The sequence below is a fragment of the Hemiscyllium ocellatum genome, chromosome 1 (genome assembly GCF_020745735.1).
Source record: "Hemiscyllium ocellatum isolate sHemOce1 chromosome 1, sHemOce1.pat.X.cur, whole genome shotgun sequence".
Lineage (NCBI taxonomy): Eukaryota > Metazoa > Chordata > Chondrichthyes > Orectolobiformes > Hemiscylliidae > Hemiscyllium > Hemiscyllium ocellatum.
Window position 1 is genome coordinate 11,424,373 of NC_083401.1, and position 26,480 is coordinate 11,450,852.

At 47.8% G+C, this 26,480-nt stretch overlaps 1 protein-coding gene across 6 annotated transcripts in view; it reads left to right on the top strand.

Moving 5' to 3' along the window:
- Positions 1–26,480, top strand: part of dysf (dysferlin, limb girdle muscular dystrophy 2B (autosomal recessive)) — a 440,247-nt gene that overhangs the window by 38,234 nt on the left and 375,533 nt on the right. For 5 of the 6 annotated variants that reach the window (XM_060835909.1, XM_060836235.1, XM_060836158.1 and 2 more), the window contains exons 1-3: positions 4,040–4,266; positions 11,802–11,857; positions 14,731–14,822. In XM_060835909.1, coding sequence (XP_060691892.1) covers positions 4,173–4,266; positions 11,802–11,857; positions 14,731–14,822 — 242 coding nt within the window. In that variant the 5' untranslated portion in view covers positions 4,040–4,172. Of the gene's footprint in view, positions 1–4,039; positions 4,267–11,801; positions 11,858–14,730; positions 14,823–26,480 lie in introns of those variants that run through there. The other variant, XM_060835988.1, reaches the window with a different exon arrangement.

Consider the following 26,480-nt stretch of genomic DNA (forward strand, 5'->3'; position numbering starts at 1 on the left):
TAGAATTAAGATTCCGAAAGGTCACAGTAATTTATTCCTGGGGTGGTTATGGTCTATTGGTATTATCACTGGCCGGTTAATCCAGAGACCCAGGTTTGAATCCTACCATGGCAGATAGTGGAATTTGAATTCAATAAAATACCTGGAATTAAGAGTCAAATGCTGGCCATGAAACCATTGTCAATTGTCGGGAAAATCCCATCTGGGTCACTAATATCCTTTAGGGAAGGAAACTGCCATCCTTTCCTGGTCTGGCCTACATGTGACTTACAGCGATGTTTTTACTGCCCTCTGGGTAATGAGTGATGGCGAAAGCTTCATTCTGTTAATAAACAAAAAATTCTTTGAAAGCAAAAGCAAAACTTATAAGGGAGAAAGAAAATGGGGGAGTAAACTGGCCTGGCAAGCCCTGCTTGACCATTCGCTGTAGCTGGAAGAACTCACCAGTGCTGGAAAATAAAGAATAAAGAAAATTACAGCACAGGAACAGGCTTTCAGCCCTCCTGGCCTTTGTCAATCTGGATCCTCTATCTAAACCTGTCGCCTATTTTCTAAGGATCTGTATCCCTCTGCTCCCTGCCCACTCATGTATCTGTCTAGATACAGCTTAAATGCGGCTATCGTGCCCGCCTCTACCACCTCCGCTCGCAATGTGTTCCAGGCACCCACCACCCTCTGCATAAAGAAGTTTCCATGCATATCTCCATTAAACTTTTCCCCTCTCACGTTGAACCCGTGATCCCTAGTAATTGAGTCCCCCACTCTGGGAAAAAGTTTCTTGCTATCCACCCTGTCTCTACCTCTCATGATCTTTATAGATCTCAATCAGATCTCCCCTCAACCTGCATCTTTCTAATCAAAATAATCCTAATCCATTCAACCTCTCCTCATAACCATCACCCTCCTTACCAGGCAATACCCTCCTTACCTGGTGAACCTCCTCTGCACCTTCTCCAAAGCATCCACATCCTTTTGGTAATGTGGTGACCAGAACTGTACACAGTGTTCTAAATGTGGCAGAACCAAAGTCTTTTATAACTGTAACATGACCTGTCCACTCTTGTACTCAATACTCTGTCCGGTGAAGGAAAGTATGCTATATGCCTTCTTGACCACTCTACTGACTTGTGTTGCCACTTTCAGTGAACAATGGACCTGAACACCGAGGTCTCTCTGTACATCAATATTCCCCAGGACCTTTCCATTTACTGTATAATTCACTCTTGAATTAGATCTTGCAAAATGCATCACCCTGTATTTTCTTGGATTGAACTCCATCTGCCATTTCTCAGCCCATCTCTCCAATCTAGCTATAATCTACTGCATTCTCTGACAGTCCCTTTCACTATCTGCAATTCCACCAATCTTAGTATCATCTGCAAACTTGATAATCAGACCACCTATACCTTCCTCCAGATCATTTATATATATCACAAACAACAGTGATTCCAACATGGATCTCTGTGGAATACTGGTCACAAGTTCTCCATTTTGAGAAACTCCCTTCCGTTATTACTCTCTGTCTCCTGCTGCCCAGCCAGTTCTCTATCCATCCAGTTAGTACACCCTGGATCCCATGTGACTTCACTTTCTCCATCAGCCTACCATGGGGAACTTTATCAAATGCCTTACTGAAGTACATGTATATGACATCTACAGCCCTTCCCTCACCAATAAACTTTGTCACTTCCTCAAAGAATTCTATTAGGTTGGTATGACACGACCATCCCTGCACAAAACCATGTTGATATCACTGCTAAGTCCATTTTCTTCCAAAAGGGACGGGGTCCTATCCCTCAGTATCTTTTTCAGCAGCTTCCCTACCATTGACATTGGGCTCACTGGTCTATAATTACCTGGATCATCCTTGCTACTCTTCTTAAACAAGGGGGTAACTGTTAAGGCCCAAGCTATTTCCTCTCTTGCTTCCCTCAGTAACCTGGGATAGATCCCATCCGGACCTGGGAATTTGTCTATCTTACTTTCTTTGCAGAATACCCAATACTTCCTCCCTCTTTATGTTGACTTGACCTAGAGTAATCAAACATCTAACCCTAACCTCAACATCCGTCATGTCCCTCTCCTTGGGGAATACCGATTCAAATCTCCCGGAATTGACAGCATTTCCTGCACTTGGGTAGCAGAGGAGCTGCCCTCCTCAGATCCTGACAATTGTCCCCAGATGTTTTCATAGAATTATTATAGAATATAAATTTTCATAGCAGTTTACATAGAATCCCTACAGTGTTAGAAAAGGCCCTTCAGCCCGACTACTCCACACCGACCTTCTGAAGAGCAAAGACTCATTCCCCTACCCCATTACTCTTCATTTTATCCCTGACTTATGCACCTAACCTCCACATCCCTGATTACTGTGGGCAATTTTGCATGGCCGATCCACCTAACCTGCACTTAGGGAAATAGGCACGGTGACTCAGTGGTTAGCCCTGCTGCCTCACAGTGCCAGGAACCCAGGTTCAATTCCTGCCTTGGGCGACTGTCTGTATGGAGTTTGCACGTTCTCCCCGTGTCTGTGTGGGTTTCCTCCCACAATCCAAAAGGAGGTGCAGGTCAGGTGAATTGGCCATGATAAATTGCCCATAGTGTTAGGTGCATTAGAGAGTAGGGGAATGGGTCTGGGTGGGTTACTCTTTGGATGGTCGGTTTGGACTTGTTGGGCCGAAGGGCCTGTTTCCACGCTGTAGGAAATCTAATCTAATCAGAAGTGGGGTGGTGAGGAGTAGTTCACTGACCTCAGGACCAGCAGTGGAGGGTCAGTGTGGGCTTGGCTGCCTAGATGAATGCCTGGGACTGTGGGAAGGGTTAGAATTGAATAGGATATCCTTTATTGTCACTTGTACTGCTGTACAGGAGGACAGTGAAAATCTTTTTACAAAAGCTGCCTTTTAATGGCGCCATCTTAGATACAAGTACCTTGGTACAAGTCTTCCAGAGTAAAACAAATTAGTGTTGTTATGCAAAAGAAGTTTAAAAGGAAAACCGTGGCATTACTTACAGTTAAAAATTAAATGGTGTCAGGTTATAGTCCAACAGGTTTATTTGAAATTGCAGCAAACCTGTTGGACTATAACCTGGTGTCGTTTGATCTTTGACCTTGTCCATCCCAGTCCAACTCCGACACCTCCTCATTACGTACTGTGTCTGAGAGTGAGTTGGAAATGAGGTGCTTATGACATTATGAAAAGCATTTACACTACAGTCCATTAAATAACTTACTCCAGGCCATCGGCCACTCAGTAACTCCCAGCTAGTGAGTGCCTCAGTGGTTAGCACTGCTGCCTCACAGCGCCGGAGACCCGGGTTCAATTCCCGACTCAGGCGACTGACTGTGTGGAGTTTGCACGTTCTCCCCGTGTCAGCGTGGGTTTCCTCCGGGTGCTCCGGTTTCCTCCCACAGTCCAAAGATATGCGGGTTAGGTGAATTGACCATGCTAAATTGCCCATAGTGTTAGGTAAGGGGTAAATGTAGGGGTATGGGTGGGTTTCGCTTCGGCGGGTCGGTGTGGACTTGTTGGGCCGAAGGGCCTGTTTCCACACTGTAAATCTAATCTAAACAATAGTCCCAAAGTAAACTGTGGGCTGAAGGACTTCTGTAGCTGCACAGAGAGACCAGCAGATATCGCTGCTCATTGGATGCTGCCTGAACTGCTGTGCTCTTCCAGCACCACTAATCCAGATGCAGGTAAATGCATTTGGTGCCAGCTAACCCCCCCTCTGGGGGGGCGGTTGGCAGTGTCAGAACTAAAAGATGCCAGGCCAAGGGAGGGATGACAGAAGTAATGCCGAGCGAGTGGAGTTAAGATAATGAAGTGAAGTGAACCTTTGCCTCTTCTCTGATGCTTACTGGCTACATGCAGGAAGAGGAAGCCTGCGCAACTTGAGAAGTGAAACAAAAAAATCAGGAACCTCAAGGGTTAATCATTTTTCCCTTTTACAATTTGGGAGGAGCCAGAATTGCCATTTGGGAAAAGGGAACAATTAACGGCAACTCATTCCCCTGTGAGGGTTTCGTGTGAGAAGCTGTATTTCTGCTCTTGGTGATCAAAGTGTGTGTGTATGTGGGTTGGGGTTTTGGAAGTTTTCGTACTGTGTGTCAAAACCGCTTTTGGATCTCATTTTGATCACGGAACGCATCCCAGTCAAGTCAGAGCATGCTGCGATGTGTTGTGCACTCAGCCAGGAATCTTCCCAATGTGGAAAAGAAAGACAGACACAGTGACCCAGTCGTGACTCTGAGCTTCAAAGGTAAGGACAGAAAATCCAACCCGGGCAGCAGTGAGATGCTGTTTTCACTTCTGCATTCCTGCACTGAAAAGGGGGCAAATTAAATGTTCCTGTGCTGAGGCTGCCAGCGTGACTGGAGGACAATGCAGTTCATTAGGAGGCAGACCATTCAGCCCATTGATACAGCCTATCCAATTCTGGCATTTCCTCCCTGAAAAGGTATGTTGAATTGCTTTGGAAGAGTTTTCTTGCAAAGAATAAACCGTGCAGGATTTCTGAATCTTAATTCTAATTCTTGTGTGGGATGGGTTGAGGCACGGTGGCACAGTGGGCAGCACGGTGGCACAGTGGTTAGCACTGCTGCCTCACACCGCCAGAGACCTGGGTTCAATTCCCGACTCAGGCGACTGACTGTGTGGAATTTGCACGTTCTCCCCGTGTCTGCGTGGGTTTCCTCCGGGTGCTCCGGTTTCCTCCCACAGTCCAAAGATGTGCGGGTCAGGTGAATTGGCCATGCTAAATTGCCCGTAGTGTTAGGTAAAGGGGTAAATGTAGGGGAATGGGTGGGTTGCGCTTCGGCGGGTCGGTGTGGACTTGTTGGGCCGAAGGGCCTGTTTCCACACTGTAAGTAATCTAATAATTCACTCAAACCTCGTATTATGGACTAATTTTACGGGGACTGTATCCAGTTTTCCCAATGGTTTGTTTCGAACGTTGTGGCACTTATTCTGTCCTGTGCAAAACCAGTTATTTCAAAGCTGTCTGGGATTTCTCCATGAGCCCAGTGATTCTTGACTGTTGTGGAGACTGTGCCCCTTCCTGCTGGGCTGGCTGTGAGGGCCAGCCCCTCTCCCCTGACCTGGAGGAGGGAAAGCTGAGCTCTCCCTGCATCACCTCGGGATGCAGGAAATAGAGAAAGGACTCAGACGTCACTCTGAAATTTTGTTTCCATATATAGAAGCCCTGTCTTTCACTTCCCCACTTATAAAGGACCGAGCGCTGCAAATGATGCCAAACAAAATTACTGAACATGAACAGAACTGCTCCGCGGTTTTGTTTGTTTGAGGGGTGAGGGAATCTTTCTCTGGTGTTCGCGTTTGCAGTCAGGATCCCTCTGGTTTTAAGCCCATTGCCTCCCTGTTCGGGATCCACACACGTCTCCCCCCACCCTCATTTCCCCTTCCCTTTCCCTTGAATTTCAGTTTAAACATGAGGAAAACCGAGTTGCTGTTTGGTCTCTCCAGCCCCCCCCACCCGACTCACACTGTCTGCGGCTGACCACAGACTTGGTTATTTGACTGGAGAAGGGGTTTCCAACCCCACAGCCTCCCTCGAATTACCCGTCCTGACCTCTGCAGTACTCCTAGCTGTACAGTGCCTGATTGATTTATTGAGGAAAAAGTGAGGTCTGCAGATGCTGGAGATCAGAGCTGAAAATGTGTTGCTGGAAAAGCGCAGCAGATCAGGCAGCATCCAAGGAACAGGAAATTCGACGTTTCGGGCATAAGCCCTTCATCAGGATTCCTGAGGAGGGAACACAGCAGGGAGGAGACACAGTTGTGATGGATTGAAGGGCCTCTTCTGTACTGGATGACGTTATGACAGCGACATACCTGAGCTCTGTCCCCTCCAAGCTGGTCACCTAGGGCACTGATTGCTGACCACTGACTCTCTCACTCTAGCTGTTTTCATTGTGATGGGGCAGTGGCCCTGGTGGAACCCAAACTGGGCGTCACTGAGCAGGTCATTGCTCAGCAGGTGCCACCATTGATGCCACTTTCTTTGGGCTCCTTGTTGAGTTTCTGCAGGATGTTGGTGAGGCCTTTTCTGGCATACTGTGTCCAGGTCTGGTTGCCCTGCTATAGGAGAGATAGTATTAAACTGGAGAGGCTTCAGAAGACATTTACAAGGACGTTGCTGGGAAGGGAAGGGTTTGAGTTCTAAGGAGAGGCTGGGACCTTTTTCACTGGAGTGTAGGAGGTTCAGGGGTAACCTTATAGAGATTCATAAAATCCTGAGTGGTATAGTTAAGATGAATGGTCTTTTCCCCAGGGTTGGGGATTTCATAAGGGGCGTATTTTTAAGGTGAGAGGAGAATGTCTTTTTGTGCACAGTGATTCGTGTGTAAAATGAACTTTCTGAGGAAGCAGTGGATGTAGGTATACTTACAACATTTAAAGTTCATGAATGAGAAAGGTTTGGAGGGAAGATGTAGGCAGATGGGATTAGTATAGTTTTGGCATGGACTGGTTGGACCGAAGGCTCTGTTTTCTGTGCTGTCTGACTCTGTGACTCTCTGACTACGAATACTCAATGGGCTGCTTGGGCTGGCGAATTCGAAAGATGCACATGCATTGAGTGAAAAAAGTGCCTCTGAGTCATAAATGCCGGGCCCCTTATGATGGTGACTGTGAGCCTGTGACCTCAGCTCTCCAACCAAGCAACACAGTTTCTCTCCCGTGAAGTCCTCAAGTGGTTTTGAGTTGCGATGAGATCACCATCCTTTCTTCCAACCTCCAGGGAATATTGCATGGTAAAACCGTTCCAGAGCAGGAAGACGTTGTTCAGTCAGACATCTCGCTGCTGGCTCTTTACAAAAGCAACGCTTGACCCAGTTCATGCAACCTTGGCCACTTTTCAAAGAAAGTCATCTTGGTCAACCTTACTTACAAAATTATGGGAGTGTTGGTTAGAATGGATAGTCTTTGGCCCAGGATAGAAATGCCAATTACTAAGGGATATTAGTTTCGGCTGAAAGGGGGATAAGTTTGAAGGAGATATGAGAGGCAGGTTTCTTTTACATAGGAAGTGGTAATGCACTGTCAATGGGGGTGTTGGAGATGGTACAAAAGCCATGCTAAAGAGGCATCTTTACAGATACATGAATAGGCAGGGAATGGAGGGATATGCAGAGGCAGAAGATCTTTAGTTTAGAAAGTCATCATGTGTCGGCGCAAGCTTGATGGGCCGAAGGGACTGTTCATTGTTCTTTCTTTCTTTGTGAAGGTATATTTACAGTTTACCCAGACTCCTGCAGGAGAGTGTTCATGACACGTTAAGTTGCCAGGAATGGAGAAGAGTGGACACAGATATCATAGTGAGGAACTGCTGGACAGAGATTCACCAGGGAATAGGGAATTCTGGACATGATAGAGCTGGAAACAAGGAATAGAGCATGGGAATACAGCGGGAATGGGGAATAGTGAACAGGGATATAATGGGGAATGGAGAAGAGGGAACAGGGATACAATGGTGAAATGGAGGATGGCAGACAGGGGTACATCTGGGAATGGGGAGCAGGGGACAGGAATACAGCAGCGAATAGGGAATAGTGGACTGGATTGAATTTGCTCTGGTATGTTATGGTCTCAGAGGGGTGGGAAATGGTGAACAGTGGGGGATACTGTGGGGATTGGAGCATAATGCAAACATGAGGTTATCCACTTTGGTATTAAAGAGGGAAGCAGATTATTATCTGAATGGCTACATGCTGAGACAGGGGAATGTGCAATGTGACCTGGGTGGCCTGAAAGTAAGTGTGCAGGTGCAGCAGGCAGTAAAGAAGGGCACCCTGATGAAGGGCTCTTGCCTGAAACATCCATTCTCCTGCCCCTCGGATGCTGCCTGACCCGCCTGTGCTTTTCCAGCACCATACTCTCGACTCTGATCTCCAGCATCTGCAGTCCTCACTTTCTCCTACAAGAGCAGGGATGCCTTGCTGCAATTGTACAGGGCCTTGGTGAGACCATACGTGTAATATTGTGCACAGTTTTTGGTCTCCTATCTGAGGATGGACGCTCTTGCTGCAGATGGAGTACGGTGGACATTCACCAAATTGTTTGCTGGGATGGCGGGACTAACATATGAGGAGAGATTGAGTCAGTTAGGATTGCAGTCACTGGATTTTGGGAGAATTAACCAAATGATCTGGATGTGAACATAGGAGGTATGGTTAGTAGGTTTGCAGACGGGGTGTAGTGGACATGGAGAAGATTACCTCAGAATACAATGCAGACTTTGATCAGATGGGCTAATGGGCCGAGGAGTGGCAGATGGAGTTTAATTTAGATAAATGTGAGGTGCTGCATTTTGGAAAGACAAATCAGGAAGGAACTCAGACACTTAAGGTTAAGATTCTGAGGAGTGTTGCTGAACAAAGAGACCTTGGGGTATAGATTCACAGTTCCTTGAAATTGGAGTCGCAGGTAGATAGGATAGTGAATGCGGCGTTCCTTTATTGGTCAGTATAGGAGTTGTGTAGTCAAGTTACAGCTGTACAGAACATTGGTGAGGCCACTTTTGGAATACTGCGTGCAATTCTGGTCTCCCTGCTATATGAAGGATGTTGTGAAACATGAAACAGTTCAGAAAAGATTTACAAGGATGTTGCTAGATTTTGCAGATTTGATCTACAGGGAGAGATTGAATAGGCTGGGGCTGTTTTCCCTGGAGTGTCAGAGGCTGAGAGGTGACCTTATAGAGGTTGATAAACTCTGGGGGGGTTTAAACTAGATTGGCAGGGGGTTGGGAACCAGGGCTATGGATCAGAGGATGGAGTTGTTAATGAACGGCCAGATATAGTGTGCAGAGAGTCAGTGAGGAGGGTAGGCACTTGATAGTGCAAAGGTGCAGTTACTGTGATATGGGGTGGCATGGTGGCTCAGTGGTTAGCACTGCTGCCTCATAGCACCAGGGACCTGGGTTCAATTCCAGCCTTGGGGAGCTGTCTCTGTGGAGTTTGTACATTCTCCCTCTGTCTATGTGGGTTTCCTCCTGCAATCCAAGTATGTGCAGGTTAGGTGAATTGGCTATGCTAATTTCCCCTCCTCTCACCTTATTCCAGATTTAACCTCCCAACTTGGCTCTGACCTGTTGCTACCAGCCCCACACCCCTCCAATTTATTTCTCAGCCGCCTTTGGCCATTCCCCTAATTCCTGATGACGAGTTTATGTTTGAGACGTCAACTCTCCTGGTCCTCAGATGCTGCCTGACCACCCGTGCTTTTCCAGCACCACACTTTTTGACAAGGGATGTGGAATTTCTAGTCAAGAGGAAGAAGGAAGCTTACTTAAGGTTAAGGAGGCAAAGGTCAGACAGGGCTCTACAGGGTTACAAGGTAGCCATGAAGAAACTGAAGAATGGACTTAGGAGAGCTAGAAGGGGCCATGGAAAAACTTGAGCAGGTAGGTTTAAAGAAAACCCCAAGGCCTTCTACACTTATGTGAGGAACATGAGGATGGGCAGACTGAGGGCAGGGCCAATCAGGGATGGTGAAGGGAACTTGTGCCTTGAATTGGAGGAGGTAGGAGAGAGCCTTAATGAATACTTTTTTTTGAATATTCACGACTGAGGGGGACCTTGATGTTTCTGAGGACAGCGTGAAATGGACTGATATCCTCGAACAGGTTGATGTTAAGAAGGAGGATGTGCTGAAAATTTTGAAAACTTAAGTATAGATAAATCCCCTGGGCCAGACGGGATATACCCACGGTTACTACAGGAAGTGAGGGCGAGATTGCTGTAACTTTGGCGATGATCTCTGTGGCTTCACTGTTCATTAGAGTAGTGCCAAATGATTGGAGGGTGGCAAATGCTAGCCCTTTGTTCAAGAAAGGGAAGTGGGATAATTCTGAGAATTACAGACCAGTCAGTCTTACATCAGTGGTGGGCAAAGTATTGGAGAGGTTTCTGAGCGACAGGATTTATGATTTTTGGAAAAAAACATACTTTGATTACAGTTAGTCAGCGTGGCTTTGGGAGGGCAGGCCATGCCTTACATATCTTATTGAATTCTTTGAGGATGCGACAAAACTCATTGATGAAGGTAGAGCAGTGGATGTGATGTACATGAATTATAGCAAGACCATGGTTCCCCATGGTCGACTCATTCAGAAAGTCAGACGGCATGGGGTACAGGGAAGTCTGCCTGTCCGCATACAGAATTGGCTGGCCCATAGAAGTTAGAGAGTGGTGGTAGATGGAAGGTACTCAGCCTGGAGTTCAGTGATCAATGGTGTTCTGCAGGGATCAGTGCTGGGACCTCTGCTCTTTGTGATTTTTATAAATGACTTGGATGAGGAAGTGGAAGGGTGGGTTAATAAGTTTGCCGATGACATGAAGATTGGTGGAGTTGTGGGTAGAGTGTAGGGCTGTTGTAGGTTGCAACAGGACATTGACAGGATGCAGAGCTGGGCTGATAAGTGGCAGATGGAGTTCAACCTGGAAAAGTGTGAAACGTCTCACTTTGGATAGTCGGATTTGAATGCAGATTCTTCGCAGTGCGGAGGAACAGAGGGATCTGTCCACAGACCCATCATAGTTGGCATCCACATTGATAGGATTTGGTTTTGGTTTTGGTTTTCATTAACAGGGAGATTGCGTTTAAGAGCCACAAAGTTATGCTGCAACTCAATACAGCCCTGGTTAGACCACACTTGGAATATTGTGTCCAGTTCTGGTCACCTCATTACAGGAAAGATGTGTAAGCTTTAGAGAGGGTGCAGAGGAGACTTACCAGGATGCTGCCTGGATTGGAGGGCATGTCTTATGAAGAAAGGTTGAGGGAGCTAGAGCTTTTCTCATTGGAGTGGAGAAGGATGAGAGGTAACTTGAGAGAGGTATACAAGATGATGAGAGGCATAAATAGAGTGGATAGCCAGAGACTTTTTTCCCAAAGTGGAAATGGCTATCAATAGAAAGCATAATTTCAGGTGTTTGGAGGAATGTTTAGGAGAGATGTCAGAGATAGGTTCTTTACACAGAGAGTTGTGGGTGTGTGGAATGCACTGCTTGTGTTCGTAGTAGAGTCAGATACATGAGGGACATTTAAGTGAGTAAAAAGTGAGGTCTGCAGATGCTGGAGATCAGGTCCCTGATGAAGGGCTCTGGCCCGAAACATCAAATTTCCTGTTCCTTGGATGCTGCCTAACCTGCTGTGCTTTAACCAGCAACACATTTTCAGGACATTTAAGTGACTCTTGGATAGACACATGGAAGATAATACAATGAACGGTATGTTGGTTCATCTGATCTTAGGGTAGGATAGAAGGCCGGCACAACCTCGAGGGCCCGAATGTTCTATGTTCTATGTTTTTAATGCGATCGATGGATGTGATGGCCATTTCATTGGAGAACGCGCTATATTGCAAAATGACATCAATGCTAGCAATTCAGTCCCTCCTGTCCGTGCTGGTGCTTGTAAACATCTGTCTAATTATTCCCAGCTTGCAGTACTCTTCCCTCGCAATCATCTCAAATCCCCTCGGACCTACTTCCACTCCCCTTTCCAACAGTGCACTCCAGTTCACAACAAGTCACTGGGTCTAAAATAAAAGACTCCCTGTTTCCTTTCTGCTGCTTTTATCAGCTAAATGAAACCTGTTTGCTGTGATTATTGATCTTCCTGCCAGTGGAGTCTCTTATCGTTCGATTCCAGTTTCTGCCTGATGTCCTACCCACCCTTAACCTGCTCTGATCCAAGGAGAGCACTTGCTTATAAAAGCCAGCTTCTTCCTCTTCGGCACTTTGACTGATGGGCTTTTATCTTCTATTTCAGGTGTGAAGAAGAAGACCAAGGTTATTAAGAACAATTTAAACCCGGTCTGGAATGAGGTGAGGAACTTGCAAATATGTTTTTCGCTGTTGATTCCTTTACTTCTCTGAGTGGACACAAAAGCCAAGTTACTGCTGGGAATCCATACGACTCCTTTTAAGAATCGAAGGGGGATAGAAATTGATAGGTTTTATGTTGTAAAAGAAAGGGAGGGGGAGGAGCGAGTGCAATGGCGTCCAGGGTTAAAGGGAAAGGAACTGCCAACTGCGTTAGAGAAGTGATACAGGTGAAGAATAGGTGTTAATGGCAGAAAGTGGGTGTGCCGTGTTGAGAGAAAATTCACGTAAAAGGACACTGAGTGCGTGGTTAAATGTAGAGGAGACTGCATTGTCAGTCATGAGAATGACCCTGACCTTCTGACCGTGTGCCATTGCAATACACCATTTTGCTTTCAAGTTAATATTTCAGTCCTAGGCCTGCTGCAGTGTTCCAGTGAAGTGAACCCATCTGGTTTACCAATGCCCTTTAGAGAAGGAAACTGCTCTCCTTACAAGGTCTGGCCTACATGTGACTTCAGACCCACAGCGATGCCCTCTGGGATGGGCTAAATGCTGGCCTAGTGATTGAAGACTCTGGGTCTGTAACTCGATGGAGTTTCCCAGGATGGGTGGGGGATCTGATTGAAACTTCCAGAATACTGAGAGGCCTGGATAGAGTGGATGTGGAGAAGATGTTTCCACAACTAGGAGAGACTAGGACCTGAGGGCACAGCCTCAGAGTGAAGGGATGACCCTTTCGAACTGAGATGAGGAGGAATTTCTTTAGCCAGAGGGTGGGGAATCTGTGAAACTCATTGCTGCAGAGGACGGGGAGGGCAAGTCATTGAGTGTGTTGAAGACAGGGATAGATAGGGTCTTGCTTAATAAGGGGTTCAGAGGTTACAGGGAGAAGTCAGGAGAATAGAGTTGAGAGACATATCAGCCATGATCATAGACTAATGGGCTGAATGGCCTAAATCTGCTCCTACATTTTATGGTCTGATGGGGATCACATCGAGGCTACTGTGGAAGGTTTTGGCCTCCTTATTTATCATCCTGAAAGTGACCCATTTATTCCTACTATTTCCTTCCAATCCTCAATCCGTCCCAGTGGGTTGTCATAATCCAGTGACCTCTAATTTTGTCTACTCGTCTCTTTCCTGACACATTATTGAAAGGCTCCTGAAAATCCAAATGCATCACATCCACTGACCCTCCTTGAGCATTGCTGCATATGATATCCTCAAAAAATATGAGAAAAAGGCTTGTCAAACCTCGAGATCATTTCTATAATGGTTTTTGAAGCAGAGAAGGTTCACTTGTTGATTAGCTTTGATTTGATTGATTATTGTCACATGTACTGAGGTACAGTGAAAAGTCTTGTTTTGGGTGGCAGACAGACAGGTCAAACCAGACAGAGAACATTATGATAATACAACAGAGCAAGGAATATAATGTTACGGCTGCAGAGAAGGTGCACAAAGAGATAGATCAACACTAAATTTAAAATTTGAGAGGTCTATTCAGAAATTTAATAATAGCAGAGAAGAAGCTGTTCTTGAATCTGATGGTGCGTGTGTTTAAGCTTTTGTATCTTCTGCCTGATAAAGAGGTTGGAAGAGATTATAACCGGGGTGGGGGGGTAAGGGTAGGGGTCTTTGATGATGTTGGCTGCCTTCCCAAGGCAGCGAGAAGTATCGATGGAGCCAATGGATGGAAGGTTGGTTTGTGTGATGGACTGAGCTGTGTTCACAACTCTCTGTAGTTTCTTACAGACCTGGGCAGAGCAGTTGCCAGACTAAGCTGTGAAGCATCTGGGTAGAATGCCTTCCATAGTGCATCTCTAGAAATTGTGAAACATCTTTATGGACTTAACGCATTCCCTTAGCCACCTAAAGAAGTGGAGTGTTGGCAATTAATGGATTCCTGGGATGAACGGATTATCTGCTATGGAAGCACTGGATGGGTTGGGACTGTGACATTGAGGAGAATAAGAAGTGATTGTATTGAAGCAGATGAGATCCTGAGTTGGCTTGGCAGGAATGCATGCTGAGAGGATGTTTTCCTTTGTAGGGGAGACTAGAACTGGGAGAGCATGTTGCAAATTAAGGGTCACCCTTTTAATCAGAGGTGAGGAGAATTTTTTTTTCTTTCTGAGGGTCTTGCCTTTGTGGAACATTCATTCTCAGCGAGTGCTGGAGGCTGGGTCACGAATACTTTTATTCGCAGGTTTGCACATTTTGTGCCCTGATTTAAAGTGAGGCTCATGCAGATTTAGTGTAGCTTTGGTGATACAGTCTCAATGGGCCGAAGGGCCTTTTGGACTGTATGATTCTATGACATTCAAGATCTGAATATGGCTGTTTTGGAGAAAGGTGGACTGACACAGAGGGTGGTACGTGTATGGAATGAGCTGCCAGAGGAAGTGGTGGAGGCTGGTACAATTGCAACATTTAAAAGGCATTTGGATGTGTATATGAATAGGAAGAGTTTGGAAGGATATGGGCCGGGTGCTGGCAGGTGGGACTAGATTGGGTTGGGATATCTGATCAGCATGGACGGGTTGGACCGACGGGTCTGTTTCCATGCTGTACAACTCCATGACTGTGTCCAGGCCAATGTTTATCTGTTAACCCACATCACTTAAAAACAAAACAGGTTATTGCATTGATATAGCACTGCTAGTGGCACCTCGCAAGTTAGTTTGTGCACTCTGACATGCCAGCATGACTGCAAGAGTACTTCACTGGCTGTGAGGAACTTTGGAATGTGGTGATAGGTGCTATAAAAATGCAGTTTCATGCTAGTGCTTAGCTATGTCGAATCTTGTGTGCTGCTTCAGTTTGGATTCCTGTTGCGATTGCATTGAACTCAGTGTTGATCCTTGCACACAGGGTTTTGAATGGGATTTGAAAGGAACGCCGCTGGACGCAAGTTCAGAGATCCAAATCGTGGTGAAAGACCATGAAACGATGGGGAGGAACAGGTAGGAGGTGACCTGGGATTATTCAGCCTGTGTTAAACTCACTAGTGTGTATAACATCTACCCACTAGCATAATGCATTTAGAGCCCATATCTCTGGAGAATTAGCGCAGGATTACAAATCCAGTGATATTCCCATGACACCACTGTCATTGACCCTGTTTCCAACACCTTATTAGGCAGTCCAATCCAAATCTCAATTTCTTGTGCAAAATGCTTTTTTCCACATTTAGTTTAGCCAATCTGCACCTATTGATTGTATTAAAATGACAGATATTTTACAGGACAGAAGGACGCCACTTGACCCATTGAGTCCTGTACCAGCTATTTTAACACCGTAGCTACAATGTAGTGTCTATGTCAAGCTTTTCTGTCATTTGTCGGTGACAATGTTCACAACAGGAAAAACAAGCTCACCAAATGAAACCAGGGTTAGCAGGTGGCACGGTGGCTCAGTGGTTAACACTGCTGCCTTGCGGTCCCAGGTTCAATTTCAGCCTTGGGTGACTGTCTGTGTGGAGTTTCCACATTCTCCCCGTGTCTGTGTGGGTTGGCTCCGGTTTCCTTCCACAAACCAACAATGTGCAGGTTAGATGAATTGGCCATCCTAAATTGCACATTGTGGTAAGTGCATTAGTGGGGAGTAGGGGAATGGGCCGGTGTGAACTTGTTGGGTCGAAGGGCCTGTTTCTGCACTGTAGGGACTCTAATCTAACCGTTTGGTTAATTAATCTGATGTATTTCTGTGAAGTGTTTTTGGTTTATCACCCATTGCCTACCACCATTACCAGTGCAATCAAAACAAACTTTATTGACTAAAAGGATAAATATTAAAATGCTAAGAATTAACTTAAACTATTACATTTCTAGGCCTATGCTTAGAACTAGAGATTATCTAAAACTATGCTTTTAGGTTATTATACTCTAAGGTTAAGTCTTAAAAAGTAAACTCCTGAAAGAGCTACCCAGCTGGCCCCATTCTCCAGCCCCGGTAATCCTCAAACTTTATCACTTTCAAATACCTATCCATCTCTCTTTTGAAACCCCCCCGATGGAATCCACCCCCACCAGCCTGCCAGACAGCACATTCCAAAACCTAATAACTCTCTGAAGTGAAGAAATTCCTCCTTATCTCACTCCTAGCTCTCTTACTGACTCATCGTCTGACCATCTGAGATTCTGTCGGAACCTTTTAATCATTTCGGTCACCAGCATCAGAAGCTCTCAGGTGCAGACACCCATCTTCTTCAGTCAATGCACACAAGCCCTTCGTCAATGGAAGGACTTAGTTCATGTTGGATAATGATAAGCTGCTTTTGGCTTCAGACTGCTTCAAGACACGGCATGTTGAAGTGTATGATAATCTGCACAGGTTCAGGCAAATTGAGGACTGATTGTATGGTTTCTTTCGTACACAGTCTGCTCAGCAGCTTTTACTAGGAGTTTAGTTTCACTATCGTCGACCGCAGTTGTAAATCCGACGTACTTTGATTTGAGGCTCGCTCATTCAGTGACACCACATCAAACAGCCTCCATCATGGAGTTACACACACACAGACATAGACACACAGAGACACAGAGACACACACGCACATACTGTCGCATTCACGCACACACAAACACGCATGCACGCTCACTCACACAAATACATATACACACACACACACACACAGAGACACAGTCTCTCTCACAAACACACACACTCTCTCACACATATACACACACACACACTGGGGACAGTGTAGAGGGAGCTTTACTCTGTACCTAACCCCGTGCTGTTAGTGTCCTCGTGGTGTTTGATCGGGACAGTGTAGAGGGAGCTTTACTCTGGATCTAACCCTGTGCTGTGCCTGTCCAGTGAGGGTCTGATGGGGACAGGGCAGAGGGAGCTTTACTCTGCATCTAATCCTGTGCTGTCTCTGTCCTGGGAGTGTTTGGTGGGGAGAGTGTAGAGGGAGCTTTACTTTGTATCTCACCCTGTGCTGTCCTTGTCCTGAGCATGTTTGATGGGGACAGTGTAGAGGGAGCTTTACTCTGCATCTAACCCCGTGCTGTCCTTGTCCTGAGCATGTTTGATGGGGACAGTGTAGAGGGAGCTTTAATCTGTACCACCCCAGTGTTGTCCCTGTCCTGGAAGTGTTTGATGGGGACAATGTAGAGGGAGCTTTACTTTGTATCTCACCCTGTGCTGTCCTTGTCCTGAGCATGTTTGATGGGGACAGTGTAGAGGGAGCTTTACTCTGCATCTAACCCTGTGCTGTCCCTGTCCTAAGCGGTTTGATGGGGACAGTGTAGAGGGAGCTTTACTCTGCATCTAACCCCGTGCTGTCCCTGTCCTGGGAATGTTTAATGGGGACTGTGTAGAGGGAGCTTTACTCGGCATCTAACCCTGTGCTGTCCCTGTCCTAAGCGGTTTGATGGGGACAGTGTAGAGAGAGCTTTACTCTGCATCTAACCCTGTGCTGTCCCTGTCCTGGGAGTGTTTGATGGGGACAACGTAGAGGGAGCTTTACTTTGTATCTCACCCTGTGCTGTCCTTGTCCTGAGCATGTTTGATGGGGACAGTGTAGAGGGAGCTTTACTCTGCATCTAACCCTGTGCTGTCCCTGTCCTGGGATGTTTGATGGGGACAGTGTAGAGGGAGCTTTACTCTGCATCTAGCCCTGTGCTGTCCCTGTCCTGGGAATGTTTGATGGGGACAGTGTAGAGGGAGCTTTACTCTGCATCTAACCCTGTGCTGTCCCTGTCCTGAGCGGTTTGATTGGGACAGTGTAGAGAGAGCTTTACTCTGCATCTAACCCCGTGCTGTCCTTGTCCTGAGCATGTTTGATGGGGACAGTGTAGAGGGAGCTTTAATCTGTGCCACCCCAGTGTTGTCCCTGTCCTGGAAGTGTTTGATGGGGACAATGTAGAGGAAGCTTTACTCTGTACCTAACCCCGTGCTGTCCCTGTCCTGGGAGTGTTTGATGGGGACAGTGTAGAGGGAGCTTTACTCTGTACCTAACCCCGTGCTCTCCCTGTCCTGGGAATGTTTGATGGGGACAGTGTAGAGAGATCTTTACTCTGTATCTAACCCCGTGCTGTCCCTGTCCTGGGAATGTTTTTGAGGGTAGTGTAGAGGAAGTTTTACTCTGTATCAAAACCTGTGCTGTTCCTGTCCTGGGAGTATTTGATGGGGACAGTGTAGAGAGAGCTTTACTCTGTATCTTACCCCGTACTGTCCCTGTCCTGGGAGTGTTTAATGGGGATAGTGTAGAGGAAGCTTTACTCTGTATCTAACCACGTACTGTCCCTGTCCTGGGAGTGTTTAATGGGGATAGTGTAGAGAAAGCTTTACTCTGAATCTAACCCCCTGCTGTCCCAGTCCTGGGAGTGTTTGATGGGGACAGTGAAGAGAGAGCTTTACTCTGCATCTAACCCTGTACTGTCCCTGTCCTGGGAGTGTTTGATGGGGGCAGTGTAGAGGAAGCTTTACCCTATATCTAACCCTGTGCTGTCCCTGTCCTGGGAGTGTTTGATGGGGACAGTGCAGAGGGAGCTTTACTCTGTATCTAACCCCGTGCTGTCCCTGTCCTGGGAGTGTTTGATGGGGACAGTGTAGAGAGGGTTTTACTCTGTATCTAACCCTGTGCTGTCCCTGTCCTGGAAGTGTTTGATGCGGACAGTGTAGAGGGAGCTTTACTCTGAATCGAACCTCATACATGTCCCTGTCCTGGGAGTGTTTGATGGGGACAGTGTAGAGAAGGATTTACTCTGTATCTAACCCTGTGCTTCCCCTGTCCTGGGAGTGTTTGACGGGGACAGTGTAGAGGGAGCTTTACTCTGTACCTAACCCCGTGCTGTGCTTGTCCTGAGCGTCTTTGATGGGGACAGTGTCGAGAGAGCTTTACTCTGTGTCTAACCCCGTGCTATCCCTGTCCTGGGAGTGTTTGATAGGGACAGTGTAGAGGAAGCTTTACTCTGTACCTAACACGGTACTGTCCCTGTCCTGGGAGGGTTTGATGGGAACAGTGTAGAGGGAGCTTTACTCTGTATCTAACTCCGTACATGTCCCTGTCCCTGGGAGTATTTGATGGCGACAGTGTCGAGAAAGCTTTACTCTATATCTAACCCCGTGCTGTCGCTGTCCTGGGAGTGTTTGATGAGGACAGTGTAGAGAGAGCTTTACTCTGTATCTAACCCTGTGCTGTGCCTGTCCAGTGAGGGTCTGATGGGGACAGTGCAGAGGGAGCTTTACTCTGCATCTAATCCTGTGCTGTCTCTGTCCTGGGAGTGTTTGGTGGGGACAGTGTAGAGGGAGCTTTACTCTGTATCTAACCCCGTGCTGTCCCTGTCCTGGGAGTGTTTGATGGCGACAGTGTAGAGAGATCTTTACTCTGTATCTAACCCCGTGCTGTCCCTGTCCTTGGAATGTTTTTGAGGGTAGTGTAGAGGAAGTTTTACTCTGTATCAAAACCTGTGCTGTTCCTGTCCTGGGAGTATTTGATGGGGACAGTGTAGAGGGAGCTTTACTCTGTATCTCACCCCGTGCTGTCCCTGTCCTGGGAGTGTTTGATGGGGACAGTGCAGAGGGAGCTTTACTCTGTATCTAACCCCGTGCTGTCCCTGTCCTGGGAGTGTTTGATGGGGGCAGTGTAGAGGGAGCTTTACTCTGTATCTAACCCCCTGCTGTCCCAGTCCTGGGAGTGTTTGATGGGGACAGTGAAGAGAGAGCTTTACTCTGCATCTAAACCTGTCTGTCCCTGTCCTGGGAGTGTTTGATGGGGGCAGTGTAGAGAGAGCTTTACCCTATATCTAACCCTGTGCTGTCCCTGTCCTGGGAGTGTTTGATGGGGACAGTGCAGAGGGAGCTTTACTCTGTATCTAACCCCGTGCTGTCCCTGTCCTGGGAGTGTTTGATGGGGACAGTGTAGAGAGAGCTTTACTCTGCATCTAACCCTGTACTGTCCCTGTCCTGGGAGTGTTTGATGGGGGCAGTGTAGAGGGAGCTTTACCCTATATCTAACCCCGTGCTGTCCCTGTCCTGGGAGTGTTTGATGGGGACAGTGTAGAGAGGGTTTTACTCTGTTTCTAACCCTGTGCTGTCCCTGTCCTGGAAGTGTTTGATGCGGACAGTGTAGAGGGAGCTTTACTCTGAATCGAACCTCATACATGTCCCTGTCCTGGGAGTGTTTGATGGGGACAGTGTAGAGAGGGATTTACTCTGTATCTAACCCTGTGCTTCCCCTGTCCTGGGAGTGTTTGATGGGGACAGTGTAGAGGGAGCTTTACTCTGTACCTAACCCCGTGCTGTGCTTGTCCTGAGTGTCTTTGATGGGGACAGTGTCGAGAGAGCTTTACTCTGTGTCTAACCCCGTGCTATCCCTGTCCTGGGAGTATTTGATAGGGACAGTGTAGAGGAAGCTTTACTCTGTACCTAACATGGTGCTGTCCCTGTCCTGGGAGGGTTTGATGGGAACAGTGTAGAGGGAGCTTTACTCTGTATCTAACTCCGTACATGTCCCTGTCCCTGGGAGTGTTTGATGGCGACAGTGTCGAGAAAGCTTTACTCTATATCTAACCCCGTGCTGTCGCTGTCCTGGGAGGGTTTGATGGGGACAGTGTAGAGAAGGATTTACACTGTGTCTAACCCCGAACATGTCCTTGTCCTGGGGGTGTTTGATGGGGACAGTGTGGAGGGAGCTTTACCCCGTATCTAACCCCCATGCTGTCCCTGTCCTGGGAGGGTTAGTTGGGAACAGTGTAGACAGGAATTTACTGTTGTATCTAAACCCGTGCTGTCCCTGTCATGGGAGTGTTTGATGGGGGCACTGTGGAGGGAGCTTTACTCTGTATCTAACCTGTTCATGTCCATGTCCTGGGAGTGTTTGATGGGGACAGTGTAGAGGGAGCTTTACCCTGTATCTAACCGCGTGCCTTCCCTGACCTGGAATGTTTAATGGGCACAGTGTAGAGAAAGCTTTACTCTGTAGCTAAGCCCGTGCTGTCCCTGTCCTGGGAGGGTTTGATGGGGAATGTGCATGGGAGCTTTACTCTGTACCTAATCCCATGTCCCAGTCCTGCGAGTGTTTGATGAGGACAGTGCAGAGAAGGATTTACTCTGTACCTAACCATGTGCTGTCCTTGTCCTGGGAGTGTTTGATGGGGACAGTGCAGAGGGAGCTTTACTCTGTATCTAACCCTGTGCTGTTCCTGTCCTGGGAGTGTTTGATGGGGACAGTGTAGAGAGATCTTTACTCTGTGTCTAACCCTGTGCTGTCCCTGTTTTGGGAGTGTTTGATGGGGACAGTGTAGAGGGAACTTCAATCTGTATCTAATCTCGTGCTGTAGCTGTCCTGGGAGTGTTTGATGGGGACAGTGTAGAGGGAACTTTACTCTGTCCCTAACCCTGTGTTTCTACTGTCCTGGGAGGGTTTGATGGGGACAGTGCAGAGGGAGCTTTACTCTGTACCTAATCCCATGTCCCAGTCCTGCGAGTGTTTGATGAGGACAGTGCAGAGAAGGATTTACTCTGTACCTAACCCTGTGCTGTCCTTGTCCTGGGAGTGTTTGATGGGGACAGTGCAGAGGGAGCTTTACTCTGTATCTAACCCCGTGCTGTCCCTGTCCTGGGAGTGTTTGATGGGGACAGTGTAGCGAAAGCTTTTCTCCATACTTAACTCTGGGCTGTTCCTGTCCTGGGAGTGTTTGATGGGGACAGTGTGGAGGGAGCTTTACTCTGTATCTAACCCCGTGCTGTCCCTGTCCCGGGAGTGTTTGATGGGAACAGTGTCGAGGGAGCTTTATTCTGTATCTAATCTCGTGCTGTAGCTGTCCTGGGACTGTTTGATGGGGACAGTGTAGAGGGAGCTTTATCCTGTCTCTAACCCTGTGCTGTCCCTGTCCTGGGATTGTTGATGGGGACAGTGTAGAGGGAGCTTTACTCTGTATCTAACCCCATGCTGTTCCCCCATGTGGGTGTTTACTGGGGACAGTGTAGAGAGAATTTTACTCTGTATCTAATCCCGTGCTGTCCCTGTCCCTGGGGGTGTTTGATGGGAACAGTGTCGAGGGATCTTTACTCTCTATCTCATCCCGTGCTGTTCCTGCCCTGGGAGTGTTTGATGGGGACAGTGTAGAGAGATCTTTACACTGTGTCTAACGCTGTGCTGTCCCTGTTTTGGGAGTGTTTGATGGGGACTGTGTAGCGAAAGCTTTACTCCATACTTAACTCTGGGCTGTTCCTGTCCTGGGAGTGTTTGAAGGGGACAGTGTAGAGGGAGCTTTACTCTGGATCTTAACCTGTGCTGTCCCTGTCCTGTGGATGTTTGATGGGAACAGTGAAGAGTGAGCTTTACTCTGTGCCTATCCCTGTGATGTCCATGTCCTGGGAGTGTTTGATGGGGACAGTGTGGAGGGAGCTTTACTCTATATCTAACCCTGTGCTATCCCTGTCCTGGGAATATTTGATGTGGACAGTATAGAGGGATCTTTACTCTGTATCTAACACGGTGCTGTCTCTCTCCTGGGAATGTTTGATGGGGACACTGTAGAGGAAGCTTTACTCTGTATCTAATCCGTTCATGTCCCTGTCCTGGGAGTGTTTGATGGGGACAGTATAGAGGAAGCTTTACCTTGTATCTCACCCCGTGCTGTCTCTGTCCAGGGAGTCTTTGTTGGGGACAGTGTAGAGACAGCTTTACACTGTATCTAACCCCATACATGTCCCAGTCCTGCGAGTGTTTGATGAGGACAGTGTAGGGAGGGATTTACTCTGTATCTAACCCTGTGCTGTCCCTGTCCTGGGAGTGTTTGATGGGGACAGTATAGAGAGAGCTTTACCCTGTATCTATCCCCGTGCTGTCCCTGTCCTGGGAGTGTTTGATGGGGACAGTATAGAGAGAGCTTTACCCTGTATCTATCCCCGTGCTGTCCCTGTCCTGGGAGTATTTGATGGGGACAGTGGGGAGGGAGCTTTCCTCTGTATCTAACCCCGTGCTATCCCTGTCCTGGCAGGGTTAGTTGGGAACTGTATAGAGAGGAATTTACTGTTGTATCTAACCCCGTGCTGTCCCTGTCCTGGGAATGTTTGATGGGGACACTGTGGAGGGAGCTTTACTCTGTATCTAACCCGTTCATGTCCCTGTCCTGGGAGTGTTTGATGGGGACAGTGTAGAGAGAGCTTTACTCCGCATCTAACCCCGTGCTGTCCCTGTCCTGGGAGTGTTTGCTGGGGACAGTGCAGAGGGAGGGTTCCTCTGTATCTAACCCCCTGCTGTCCCTGTCCTGGGAGTGTTTGATGGGGACAGTGTAGAGGGAGCTTTATTCTGCATCTAACCCCGTGCTGTCCCTGTCATGGGATTGTTTGATGGGGACAGTGTAGAGAGGGTTTTACTCTGTATCTAACCCTGTGCTGTCCCTGTCCTGGAAGTGTTTGATGCGGACAGTGTAGAGGGAGCTTTACTCTGAATCGAACCTCATACATGTCCCTGTCCTGGGAGTGTTTGATGGGGACAGTGCAGAGGGAGCTTTACTCTGTATCTAACCCCGTGCTGTCCCTGTCCTGGGAGTGTTTGATGGGGACAGTGTAGAGAGAGCTTTACTCTGCATCTAACCCTGTACTGTCCCTGTCCTGGGAGTGTTTGATGGGGGCAGTGTAGAGGGAGCTTTACCCTATATCTAACCCCGTGCTGTCCCTGTCCTGGGAGTGTTTGATGGGGACAGTGTAGAGAGGGTTTTACTCTGTATCTAACCCTGTGCTGTCCCTGTCCTGGAAGTGTTTGATGCGGACAGTGTAGAGGGAGCTTTACTCTGAATCGAACCTCATACATGTCCCTGTCCTGGGAGTGTTTGATGGGGACAGTGTAGAGAGGGATTTACTCTGTATCTAACCCTGTGCTTCCCCTGTCCTGGGAGTGTTTGATGGGGACAGTGTAGAGGGAGCTTTACTCTGTACCTAACCCCGTGCTGTGCTTGTCCTGAGCGTCTTTGATGGGGACAGTGTCGAGAGAGCTTTACTCTGTGTCCAACCCCGTGCTATCCCTGTCCTGGGAGTGTTTGATAGGGACAGTGTAGAGGAAGCTTTACCCCGTATCTAACCCCCATGCTGTCCCTGTCCTGGGAGTGTTAGTTGGGAACAGTGTAGACAGGAATTTACTGTTGTATCTAAACCCGTGCTGTCCCTGTCATGGGAGTGTTTGATGGGGGCACTGTGGAGGGAGCTTTACTCTGTATCTAACCTGTTCATGTCCATGTCCTGGGAGTGTTTGATGGGGACAGTGTAGAGGGAGCTTTACCCTGTATCTAACCGCGTGCCTTCCCTGACCTGGAATGTTTAATGGGCACAGTGTAGAGAAAGCTTTACTCTGTAGCTAAGCCCGTGCTGTCCCTGTCCTGGGAGGGTTTGATGGGGACAGTGCATGGGAGCTTTACTCTGTACCTAATCCCATGTCCCAGTCCTGCGAGTGTTTGATGAGGACAGTGCAGAGAAGGATTTACTCTGTACCTAACCATGTGCTGTCCTTGTCCTGGGAGTGTTTGATGGGGACAGTGCAGAGGGAGCTTTACTCTGTATCTAACCCTGTGCTGTTCCTGTCCTGGGAGTGTTTGATGGGGACAGTGTAGAGAGAGCTTCACTGTGTATCTAACCCTGTGCTGTTCCTGTCCTGGGAGCGTTTGATGGGGACAGTGTAGAGGGAGGTTTACTCTGTATCTAACCCTGTGCTGTCCCTGTCCTAGGAAGGTTTGATGGGGACAGTGTAGAGGGAGCTTTACTCTCTATCTCGTCCCGTGCTGTCCCTGCCCTGGGAGTGTTTGGTGGGGACAGTGTAGAGAGATCTTTACTCTGTGTCTAACCCTGTGCTGTCCCTGTTTTGGGAGTGTTTGATGGGGACAGTGTAGAGGGAACTTCAATCTGTATCTAATCTCGTGCTGTAGCTGTCCTGGGAGTGTTTGATGGGGACAGTGTAGAGGGAACTTTACTCTGTCCCTAACCCTGTGTTTCTACTGTCCTGGGAGGGTTTGATGGGGACAGTGTAGAGGGAGCTTTACTCTGTACCTAATCCCATGTCCCAGTCCTGCGAGTGTTTGATGAGGACAGTGCAGAGAAGGATTTACTCTGTACCTAACCCTGTGCTGTCCTTGTCCTGGGAGTGTTTGATGGGGACAGTGCAGAGGGAGCTTTACTCTGTATCTAACCCTGTGCTGTTCCTGTCCTGATGGCGTTTGATGGGGACAGTGTAGAGGGAGGTTTTCTCTGTATCTAACCCTGTGCTGTCCCTGTCCTAGGAAGGTTTGATGGGGACAGTGTAGAGAAGGATTTACTCTGTATCTAACCCCGTGCTGTCCCTGTCCTGGGAGTGTTTGATGGGAACAGTGTAGCGAAAGCTTTTCTCCATACTTAACTCTGGGCTGTTCCTGTCCTGGGAGTGTTTGATGGGGACAGTGTGGAGGGAGCTTTACTCTGTATCTAACCCCGTGCTGTCCCTGTCCCGGGAGTGTTTGATGGGAACAGTGTCGCGGGATCTTTACTCTCTATCTCATCCCGTGCTGTTCCTGCCCTGGGAGTGTTTGATGGGGACAGTGTAGAGAGATCTTTACTCTGTGTCTAACGCTGTGCTGTCCCTGTTTTGGGAGTGTTTGATGGGGACTGTGTAGCGAAAGCTTTACTCCATACTTAGCTCTGGGCTGTTCCTGTCCTGGGAGTGTTTGAAGGGGACAGTGTAGAGGGAGCTTTACTCTGGATCTTAACCTGTGCTGTCCCTGTCCTGTGGATGTTTGATGGGAACAGTGAAGAGTGAGCTTTACTCTGTGCCTATCCCTGTGATGTCCATGTCCTGGGAGTGTTTGATGGGGACAGTGTAGAGGGAGCTTTACTCTATATCTAACCCTGTGCTATCCCTGTCCTGGGAATATTTGATGTGGACAGTATAGAGGGATCTTTACTCTGTATCTAACACGGTGCTGTCTCTCTCCTGGGAATGTTTGATGGGGACACTGTAGAGGAAGCTTTACTCTGTATCTAATCCGTTCATGTCCCTGTCCTGGGAGTGTTTGATGGGGACAGTATAGTGGAAGCTTTACCTTGTATCTCACCCCATGCTGTCTCTGTCCAGGGAGTCTTTGTTGGGGACAGTGTAGAGACAGCTTTACACTGTATCTAACCCCATACCTGTCCCTGTCCTGGGAGTGTTTGACAGTGACAGTGTAGAGAAAACTTTACTCTGTATCTAACCCCGTGCTGTCCCTGTCCTGGGAGTGTTTGATGGGAACAGTGTAGAGGGAGGTTTCCTCTGTATCTAACCCCGTGCTGTTCCTGTCCTGGGAGGGTTTGATGGGGACAGTGTAGAGGGAGCTTTACTCTATATCTAACCCCATACATGTCCCAGTCCTGCGAGTGTTTGATGAGGACAGTGTAGGGAGGGATTTACTCTGTATCTAACCCCGTGCTGTCCCTGTCCTGGGAGTGTTTGATGGGGACAGTATAGAGAGAGCTTTACCCTGTATCTATCCCCGTGCTGTCCCTGTCCTGGGAGTGTTTGATGGGGACAGTGTAGAGAGAGCTTTACTCCGCATCTAACCCCGTGCTGTCCCTGTCCTGGGAGTGTTTGATGGGGACAGTGTAGAGAGGGTTTTACTCTGTATCTAACCCTGTGCTGTCCCTGTTCTGGAAGTGTTTGATGC